This window comes from Stylophora pistillata, chromosome 2 (assembly GCF_964205215.1).
Source record: "Stylophora pistillata chromosome 2, jaStyPist1.2, whole genome shotgun sequence".
Lineage (NCBI taxonomy): Eukaryota > Metazoa > Cnidaria > Anthozoa > Scleractinia > Pocilloporidae > Stylophora > Stylophora pistillata.
The window spans coordinates 10,775,089-10,786,571 of record NC_142520.1 but is presented as its reverse complement, the minus strand read 5'-3'; the positions used below and the strand labels follow the sequence as shown (position 1 = coordinate 10,786,571).

General features: G+C 39.3%; 1 protein-coding gene across 1 annotated transcript; it reads left to right on the top strand.

Moving 5' to 3' along the window:
- Positions 1–2,611: 2,611 nt before the first annotated feature.
- On the top strand, positions 2,612–9,553 carry LOC111319345 (uncharacterized). The gene is made up of 4 exons (XM_088747719.1): positions 2,612–2,743; positions 3,035–3,287; positions 5,321–5,839; positions 9,092–9,553. Exons 1-4 carry the CDS (start codon positions 2,612–2,614, stop codon positions 9,430–9,432), a joined length of 1,245 nt encoding a protein of 414 aa, XP_088603845.1. The 3' UTR covers positions 9,433–9,553.
- Positions 9,554–11,483: the final 1,930 nt, after the last annotated feature.

The following is an 11,483-nucleotide window of genomic DNA, read 5'->3' as shown; positions in this document are numbered from 1 at the left end:
TAATTCAGTATTTTGACCAAAGGTCTATTGACTTTATTTTAGACATCGACGAGTGTGCTACAGATACCCACAACTGCAGCAATGAAAACGTCGTTTGCCAAAACACCAAGGGATCATTCAAGTGCATTTGTAAACGTGGATTCACCGGGGATATACATAACTGCACAGGTAATGAACATTGTAGAAACACAAGTTTTATAATCCTAATTATAACGTACTCCGACTATCACATCTAAGACACAAACGTTTCCACTAACACGACTTGATTAACAAGCCGTAGATCTGGTTTTGCATTGCACAGCTCCTCGTTCCCCTTCCCTCCTTCCTAGAGACAACAATGATGATGGGTACAATCCACTGATTTTATCTAAACGGACCGCTGACCAGCCGCTGAGTAAAAACAGAACGGCGCGGGGTGGGGTGAGTGGGGCTATCGTTATAGCCTATTCGAATACATGCTTTAAAAACTTTAGGACTCCGTCTTAACAGTGAAGGAATGTTTCGTGGTACAGACTACTTTCATTTTATTCTCATAACTCTTTCCTTTAAATTAGAACTGGTATTAATTAGTAGTTATTGATGTATTTTTAAGCAGGGTACCCATATTACCTTTTGCTTGTCTTCAGTGGAATAAGATAAGGCGTCTTTTTTACCACAACCTTTTATTTATGTTCCATTTCACGCAATGGACACTGTACTTAGAATGTTTGTTCTATATCATTTTTGCCGTTCCCAAGAATGTATGCAAAATCATCGCTTTGCTGACTCTAACATATGATTTTCCGAAACAGTAACCAATGTCATCTACGTATGGTGTTAATAAGACTAGCCATGTACAATTTTTAGTGTTTTCCACTTAGAAGCTCCACATACAAATTTCAAGTGAGCCATTTTAGTTTCAGCTCTGACCTATTATCACTAAACTCTTTTCTTTTCATTTTCAATTTTACTGTACATTTTTTTTTTATACAAAGACATGAAAAAGGCCGGCTAAATAAGCTCTCCCCTGCTTCTAATTTGTTTGTTGCTTTCACCTCACCCCTCTGCACGACTCCCTGTTGGCTAAATTAAAAAAGGAAATTTGAAAGACTGCTATGCAGGACACCTTTTCTTTTTCATTTCAGTTACCCTTCACAATTATATATAAGTATGTAAAGATATAAAAAGCACAAAGGTTTTTACAACTAAACTGAATTTATATACTTATAAACTGAATTCATATACCTTGTTCTAGCAAAATGGTGGCTATTATGGACAGCAACAAAGTCCATTGCATCATTGCTTGATAGTGTAACCATCCTTTCACTGAGCACTGGCATTCGTGGGTCATTTCAGTCCTTAATTTTTGACATTAGAATAGCTTTCGAATCTCTAGACTCAAATGGGAGCTTGTAGAAATTACAGATTTCCTTCAGCATGGAAACAGTGAAATAGTGATGTCTCACTTTCTTTATTTACCGATCACTTAGCTTCTCGAAAGGCTCTCAATGATTCCTTAGCTCTTTAAGTTCAGAACATACAGGCTAATAATTTGAGTTTTTAGAATCTTTGTCGGTATATTCTTTGTATGCAGTTGTTAATGTAAGTATGTCGTGTGAACTCCGTTGCTCTGTTGCCGTTACCAGTGCCTCGTACAGCTTGTCCAGATCATTTGGAGCGATTACACCGCATGCCAACCGATAAGACATTTCGGCTGTTTTGGGACATTTTTCTTTCTCATTAGACGTTTCAACTTCTGAACGTTTTATTACGGGGCCATCGATGGCTGGAATTTTCCTTATGACATTTTCTCCATGGTCTCGTTGTCGTAGTGTTTGTGAAACCATGAAAGGTTACAAGAAAAGAGCTTTAATCTTGAGGGAAAATTATAAACATCTTTGCAACTATATTGTTGGACAATACTTTAAGGGTAGTGGTGATGTCATATCGGTTACCATGGCAGGACGTAAGGTCTACAAACAGACTCTCAAATTTTCAGTTATTGTAAATCATTTGAAAATCTAAGTCTGTTACCTACCATTTCTATTCATTTGTAGGAAACCTACCGAAACTCTTTAACTTCCCAGAAAGCATAACAAAAATTTATCTAGCAGATTTTAAGACCTCTTCTTTTACTTGTAATTGTTTTTAAACGCGATACGTACAAGTTCGGGAGATCTAAAGGAACTCACTTTAACTTTGTATACTCGATACGATTTCAATTTCCGCGCCAAGGGTGCAATTCGTGAGTGGTCAGTGGTTACGCTTCTGAGGTAAAGAGTGGCTTTGTGACTTTTTCACTCAATTGAAGAGACCTGCGCCACTCCTATGAAATGGTTAAACAGAATACAGACTGTAAGCAGTGTAATGTTTTGATTGTAATCCTACCGGAAGTTGTCCTAGCCGAAGTTCTGAGACATTGCAAAGGATTATGGATATTTGTATGGACCATGCTTTCCGGTTGTCATGGTGGATGAATAAAGACTGGTTTCGTTTTATAGTTTAGTCTGGGTTACTGTGCGACCATCCAAGTGACATTGTTACATTGGCGACGAGGATTTAATTCGTTTTGTGAGGTAGGGGATATTTTTGGAAGTCATTTGTGCGGAAAGCCTTGCCATTTTCTCAGAAGATGGTGGACAGTGGAACCAGTTCGAGTGCAACTTCAAGTTTACAGGCTTCGCCAGCTGCAGCGTTTGTTCCTCTTCTTGATGTGGCCAGCCTTCCTCCATTCAATCCAAAGGACGATCCGAAAACACTTGAAGTTCGCTGGAAGTTGTAGAAACGCTCGTTTAATCTGTATTTGGCGGCAAAAGGTATTACGAAGGATGAACAGAAAACTGCATTGCTGTTGCATACTGGAGGGTTGAATTTACAGGAGCGTCATTACATGTTATTGACCGGTGCGGATATCAAGCCGTTCGCTGAGAGTATGGAGTTATTGGATAACTATTTCGCACCACAGTTGAATGTTCCATTCAAAAGGCATCAGTTTAGGCAAATGGAGCAGGCGTCAGGAGAGTCGTTGGATTAGTTTGTTTGTCGGTTGAGGCAGAAAGAGATCTCCTGCGAGTTTGAAAATGTCGACGAGGCGATAAGAGATCAGCTTATTGAGAAATGCAAGGATCCAAGTCTTCGCCGTAAGTTCCTTGAGAAAGCAGATGTTACTCTGAAAGATTTAAAAGATTTGGCTCATGTGCAGGAAGCGGTGAACATGCAGGTGAAGGCTATGGATCAGTCCTCCGGTCAGGTAAATGCTGTTTCCGGCCGATCTCATGGCAAAGGAAAAGGAAAAGGGACAGCACAAGGTAGGGGCAGAGGATATAAGCCCGGTAAACCGTCGGGTGGCTCTCAGGAGACAAAAGTGAGAGGCTGTTTTAGCTGTAATTACACTGACCATATGGCACGCGACCCGATTTGTCCTGCCCGTGGCAAGAAATGTAATGCATGCGGCGAGATCGGACATTTTGCAGTCTGTTGCAAAACAATTTTAGTGTAAGTGTCCGTCAGTATGGAAAATGCAACAAGTCACTCCGCTACCAAAAAAGACTGAGCAGAATATGAATAGGCAGTGTTTTCGACCTGTCACCTTTCTCCCAGCCTTAAACAACATCTATGAGGCTCCTTTCGTCGCAGTTACTTCATCATTTCCAGGGCCTTCTCTCTGATTTTCTCGCAGCCTACAAATAGTTTTATAGCCGCAATACGACGCTGTTACGCCTTGTTGAGGACTGGAAGGAAAGTCTAGATCGCGGGCAGCTTATAGCTGTTGTAATAATGGACTTATCAAAGGCTTTTGATAGCCTCCCCCACGATCTTCTCATTACTAAATTGCGAGCGTACGGCTTAGATACACATGGTTGTGCTTTATTTAATGACTACTTTCAGCATAGGCAACAGAGGCTAAAAATTGGCGATGAGTTTTCCACGTGGGAGCATAATTACAGAGGTGCGCCACAGGGAAGTGTCCTAGGACGCTTACTTTTTAACATATTCTTAAATGATATTTTCTATTTTATTACAAAGGTTAAGCTTAATGCATACGCTGATGATCAGCAATTATATAGCTCGGATACGGATCACCTTATACCCTGTATGATAGGATGAATAGTGAACTATCGATTGTTGTCAATTGGTTTAGGAATAACGGTCTTATGGCCAATCCAAGTAAATTTTATTCTCTCATACTCGGAGAAACTGATCTTAATTTTTCATTCATAATTATAGTTGATGGGGTGAGAATCGAGCAGCATGATGATATAGATCTTCTAGGAATTAACATTGACTCAAAACTTAGTTTTTGGAAGCATGTATCCCATATATGCAATAGGGTCAATAACCAGTCTAGGGTCATTGGGCGTTTTGGAAAGCTTCTCTCTGGATCCATACGGTTACGTTTATACAAGGCATTTATACAATCTATCTTTCAGTACTGTAGTGCTGTATGGCATTATTGTGAAGCACGGAATTCTAATAAGCTAGAGATTGTTAATAAGCGAGTGCTTCGCCTAGTCCTCGGAGACAGATAAAGTTCGTATTCAACTTTACTGACCAGGCTTGATATGGTATCACTAAAGGATGAAAGAGTCCAGGACATATTAAGTATGGTTTACAAAGGCCTTTAAAACATAGCTCCTGGGTATATCACATCACTTCTCAAAGAGCGCAGTCAAAGTGCGCATTATTTAAGGGATAATAGGCAACTACAGATATCAGCGGTGAAGACCACAACTTTTGGACTTCACTCTCTCAGGTATCTCGCTGCCTCTGCATGGAATAGCTTATCAGATGAACTAAGAATGTCGGACACTCTAGCCGATTTTAAACGTGCCATTAGGAGTTATATATGTAGTGGGGATTAGTATATAATTATTAGCATTTTTATATGAGGTTTTATATGAGTCTGTCGATTTTAAACTTTTTGTCATTTGTTTTGTAGTTATGTGTTCGGAGATACTAGCACATCTAGTGCTATTCATAAATCCCAATGAAAATAAAGTTTATGTATGTATGTATGTATGTATGTATGTATATATCGTCATTTACATCGTTGATTACCAACTTGAGTACGCTAGAGGTCATGTCAGTTGTTTACCTGACCTAGAATAAAAGGTTACTGTGGAACCAAAAGACTGTCTTGTCCTTGACTTCCGTAAAAGCTCGCTTGAAGAGATCACCTGTGACGAGTTCCCGTTCTCGCTGCAGAGTTGCTCTACAAAGCAAGTTACCCCCGTTATTGTTATAATTCCAGTTTGGGTGCGAAAGCTTTCGTCACAAGGGAAAATAAAACTATTATCATAATTTTTATATCGATGTAGAGAATTTAACTTTTTCCTTTCAGCATTCAATGCCGTTTTTACAAACCTCAACGTCAAGGGAAGATTTGGTCCAACAACGTTGGGCAGTCATTACACAGGACAAGATCATGACGGACGAGTTACACTGTCCAGCGGTATTCAACAGTGGACTGTGCCGCGCACTGGTGACTACAGAATAGAAGCAATAGGAGCTGCAGGAGGGTATGATTTATACCCTTATAGAACTCAGTACCGAGGAAGAGGAGCAAGAATGATTGGAACGTTCTGCTTAAACAAGGGTGAGGTCATTCAGATACTTGTTGGTCAAGAAGGAGGAATAAACACGCACTATTACTCTTCTGGAGGTGGTGGAGGAACGTTTGTGGTGAGAGGAGCCAACACACCTTTGATAATAGCTGGAGGCGGAGGAGGGGTAAATAGAGCTAGGTCAAGACATGAAGGATGTGACGCCAGCACAAACACAACAGGGAATCCTGGATACAAATCATGGTCAGGGGGGAGCAATGGACAAGGTGCACAGACTGCTGATGATGGATTATCAGGTAAGGGTATATCGTGATGGTTCCTTGTTTTTTAGCCTTTCAGTTAATATTATATCATAGCTACATGATAATGCGCGCTGTGATTGGCTTATAATTTATGAAAAAGAAATGGATGGTTCATTGAGTTGGTTCAGGCTGACGTCATTGTCAGTGAAAAGTTCCCATCGAGTTTAGCCGCGAGGTTTCAAAACTTTCGAAATTGTTTTTTCGTTCTCTCCCAAATGAGAAAGACCTTTTGGAGCTCTATTTGAAAAGAAAATTTGCTAAATGATCATCGTTTCGAAAAACAATGAGCATGTAGCTCTTCAAAGCGGCGGAATTAGTTTTGGAGTCGAGGATACTTTATTTCCCAAACGCGATGCACGAATATGATGAAACAAAACTGAACTTTTTTGGCTGCAACTGAGGCTTCGTGACGTTGGGAAAAATGTTATTTTGAAGTGTTGATACATGTATGTCCTAAAAGTGTTGTTTAATAGATGATTCTCCTTTGAAATCGTATACTGAATTTTTTTAAGATTTTCGACAGAAAGCAACACAGTTTCTGATTGTCAGTTCTAATAACAAGCAATTTAAGGAGGTAAATCTACCACACGGGACTCATAAATTCAGGAAATTTGTAGGTTTTTCCCTTATTTTTTTCAACGGTTGATATTATTTTTATTGCTGCATTGTGTTACGAAAAATTGTATTGCGTGACTAGCATGACCTTCTGACAGTTTCGCGAGAGTTCATAGTTCGTTTGCGTGAGCGTTCCTTAAGCAGTATGTTTTGTAATATTTCTATAATTAGACCATTTAGAAAGTTTTGGAATTTATTTGTGTAAGTATATAAGTAGGCGAGTCCAAGCGAAGTTTTTAACAAGTTTTCACAAGCGATCGCGAAGAGAGTTTGACGTTGGTCGTGTTTAGTCAACTGCGGATGGAAGCAGCGTTTCTTGAAGTTGGCGGAGGCCGTGTAAGTTTATTGAGCTGTTGTAGAGCTGTTGTAGAGTTTTACTTCGTGGAAACTAGGTTAATTTTTGGAATAAATCTTCTTGCTGCTTTTCCGACAACCCTGAGTTCAGTCTGGTCTGCGAGCTACCCGTCATCTAAAAGATTACCCACGTGACACATTGATCATGTAACTCCGGAAGCTAGAGTTGCTTCCGGCTGCCCTTCGAGCAACTCCTCCCTTCTGCTCTTCAAACTTCCCGCGCGTATCCATAACTCGATATACGCATCGGTGGCACATAACTCCTTAATACATCTCGGATAAAATATACTTATATGGAAAATAGAACTTGCTGCGTGTTTATAAAAGATCATATCTAAAAATTAAGCTATGTAGTATTGATCTGCAAATATCGACAACATCTAGGTTACTGCTCACATAAACAGCAGTTCCTCTTTTTACCCTCAAAACCAGTCTTGACCAGTTCCTGTCCCGTCTGAACATGTTGTAGTTAGGTATACTGACAACTGGGCCAGGTTTATCTGGCTCAAGGTGTGTTTCGGACACGACGCAGACATCAATATCGTTCTTATTTAAATGATCTTCGAGTGTACGGCCACTCTAACCCGGTTCCTTGTTTTAGTCAGGCTACAAACGTTCGTAAATAAACATTTTGGGACAGCAAACTCAGTTTTCGGGCTTTGCTGACTTGTTACAGATGGGTCGATTGTCTTGTGTTCGGGATCAAGCAGCGTTCTCGCGATACTTGCCTAGCCTTAGTGTCAGGTTGTCTCTGAGTGATGACCATTTATATCCGATAAGCTTTCGTGTTGTTAAAATAAAAACGTCTTTTTCCTCCTCGGCTTCCTCGAGATTTGAGAATGCCATGTAATTTCAGTGAATGTAACGTGTCATAATTTGGCCAGCAAGCTCGTGATCGAAGGCCGTATAGGTCATATTTACTGTAAAGACGAGTCGCGGTAGCGCTGTTGGCCGGAGAACGGAAAATAGTTGGCTCGAGTTCATGGCGTACCGACCGAGTGCAGCGCGGTCCGTGCTTCACGACCGAGAGTCAAATATTTTCCCGTCCAGCCCGATCAAACTAATCAACAGGCATCTTATCATAGGACCACTTAAAAAATTTGGTTCAACCTAAATAGGACGCGGTGCACGAGCGCACGCTGAACAATCACGATAAAGATCCTGCAGGAAAAGTTTTCCTTTGTTTTTTGGGGCAGAACAAGAAACTTATAGTTCCTTAACCCGTCCGCCCCTACACACGTCAGCTTTCACTATGGTTTTTAATGAGATTATGCGCGCGGGGCCGTACGGGTCAAATAATCATCATCTAAATTAAACTTTAGGTAATGTGTTAAATCAACTCACAGTATCTTGGACAGGAAAAGTAAGATAAGAAAAAAAGAAAATTAATCGAAATTCCTGAAACTGAAAACTCCTATGTCGACATAGATACTCTACGTATATGTGCACGATCCTTCGCAGTAAAGCACTATTTGAGCAATAGTGAAAATCAGACCTGAAAAAAATTTCAGGCCTGTACGGGACTCGAACCACTGACCTCTGCGATACTAGTGCAGCGCTCTACCAATTGAGCTAACAAGCCAACTGAGAGCAGGCCATCAAATTAATGATCGCAGAGGTCAGTGGTTCGAGTCCCGTACAGGCCTGAAATTTTTTTCAGGTCTGATTTTCACTATTGCTCAAATAGTGCTTTACTGCGAAGGATCGTGCACATATACGTTTCATAACCGCAGTTCATACATATGTTTCATATGTTTGTTGTTGATAGATACTCTAATTAATAAGATGAAAGATTAATTACAAACTGTAAATATGTTTAGTCTGTAGTTTTCCTCTTTACATATATATTATCCTAATACCTAGATGTTTGTAAGCACGAAGATTAATGTCTACATGTTATAATTGTATGTGAGTATTTATTTATAAAATATGTCAACTGTCTGACTTGCCGCGATTAGCTCTTTGCTATTTGCAAGCCGGCGTAGTAATGACCATCTGATGTGAACAAATAATAACAATAAAGGTTAAAGGTTAAAAAAAAAAAACGTTTATACAGTTAGGTCTTACAGAAGCTAAATACAAATATCAAAGCTCACGAATAGCGGCTCAATTAAAAAGCATTGTATTAAGGTTTGGCCGAGCCGGTTACGGTTTTATAGGAGCGTTTTAAAATACGAGAAAAAAACATTCCAAAAATCGAAGGGGTTAACATCCTATTAAAAACAAAATTTCGCTTTTGTTTACTAAAAAAATCTTAATATATTTATTGTATTTCAGGTGGTGGTGGTGGCGGGTTTTACTCCAGTGGAAGGAGTGGAGAGAATTTTAATGGAACCAAAGGATGGGGTGGAGAAGGTGGTAAGGGGTTTATTCAGGGAGGGGTGGGTGGAAGAGCCTGGCTTTACGATGTCGATGGTGGGTTTGGTGGAGGTGGTGGAGGTTATGGATATGGAGGAGGAGGAGGAGGAGGAGGGTACTCTGGGGGAAGCAGTGGAAATGGTGGTTTTGATACATGTGGTGGTGGGGGAGGCTCTTACAACGATGGAAACAACCAGGACAATGAATGTTGTTACAACAACGCTGGTCATGGTCAAGTGACTATTACGTTCCTGGAGTAAAAAAAGTTTATCTACTGTGGTGATAATAGCATTACCATTTAGCTTTTATTGATTGGCATTCTAACTGACTGATAGCACTCAGTTAAAAGGCCAAATAAAGTGTAACTGTTTAATTATTTAACCATTTGTGAAACACAAATGTCACCCATTTTATTTTTCACTTGGTTTATTTTCAGCCATTATTTCTTTCGGTCATTTATTCATTGGGGTCGACGATGTGGGAGGCGAGGGCGAAGGGAAAGTGGTGCAAATAGTCAACAATCTAATCGGTACTTTATATCAGTAAATGCATATCTTAATTAGAAAATTATCTTTCAAAAGTATTTTATGACCAGAGTTTTTATGTTTGATCAACAACCAACCAATAAGGCTTTTCCATTTAAATACGACTTGACAATGATGATAATATAGAGAGTGTTCAATTACTAAGTATCTCCCAGGGGATATAACTGTCACTATCAGTCCTACTCGGCCAAACAGATTCACATTTGTGTCTGATCAAAAGTTGGGCGCTATTTTTTTTCGTTTGATCATAAACTGAATCTCAGTTGTTACTTTTTAATGTGGATTGAAATCAAGATCGGTCTGATATAAAAAATCAAAAGGTGAGCGTTGTTCTTTTTTTGTTTTGTTTCCTTACTGTATGGGACCGTATGCCCCCATGATGTTTAGAGAAATTGTCAGTTAAATGTCGAAAGTATTTCGGGATTGCATTAGCTTTGCTTTACTTCGCTCTGTGATCTGTCCAGAAAACTCGTGTCACTCTCTCAACCAATCAGATGCAAAACTAAAACCAATCACGATTTGGTCAACAGCGTTTTCCCGCGCTTTTGGCAGCTCGGCTGTTTTTACTTTTGCATAGTTTCTCTTATTTCTGGTTACCGTTGTGATCTCTTTGGTTTTTGTTCTACGGTACTCACTCGAATAGCGCTCTAAACATTGAAAAAAAAGGGTCTTATCTATAGTTCAAAAGTCAAATACGGAGATTTTTTTTTTCAGAAATCGAGTCTCACTTGTTATACCTTTTCACCCTAGCCATGTAGAAAGATCCCACTGTCACACAGACCGATCATCGCACTGTGCAACTTAAAATTTTGGAAACAATTCCAGATGATTATATGTTCTGGAAGCTTCGGTTTGAGTATTGCCCGTTCGTTCATATCAATCCTTCGATAAGAGTCTTCACTGACCTTCTTTCACCGATGTTCAATGAGGTCAGCGAAGATTTGAGGCCAAGCAGTAAAGACGCCTGTTTTAACAGTCTGGAATTAGACTGGTATAACAAAAAATTGGTATAACAACAGCAAAATCAAATGAATCGCCACGGCAACTTTGTAAATTTACGTGTGAAACTGTAAAGTGTGGACCAGAATTATTAGGAAGTATTTACAGGTATTTCATTTTACGACAGTTGTTAAAAGGTACTGCTAGTTTTGTATTAAATGGTCCTGTTTAATGTATGAGTTATAGGTATTTCTTAATCATTTGAAGAACGGACTACTATTCCCTTTGTTTCTGTAATAATAATCTATATCATATGCTTTGACAGTCTGTTCTGAATCTGAAAAAAACCACGCTATGTATTTCGTAGAGGTACCGCTTGTGATACACAGAAAGATATCGTTGCAATCAGCCTAAAAGGTGTCTGGTTGACCTATGGTCTTTCCGTTGAGTTCTGATTTCTTTTAGACACTAACTAACGAAGAGACCACGGGCTCTTACAGTGAGCTAATAATATTAGGAAAAAAACATTTTCTCATAAAGATCTTGAAATGGAAGATAAGTGTCAAAGGGTTTCATGAAATGGCAGCGATGTCGATCTGTGGTGGGACATCACTTACGTTCATTATTAAAGAATATGTTGTTAAATACACAAATACGAGATTATGACGTCATATTACCAAGTAAACTTTCATTCAAAGCTGTTGCTACATCGTAGTAAATACTGGAAACTTAGTGCAATTTTATTAATAAAAAAGGTTCTCCAGTGTATTGTTTGTGAATTTCATGATATTGTAATGAGAATATTTCAAATTTCCTCATATGTGCGG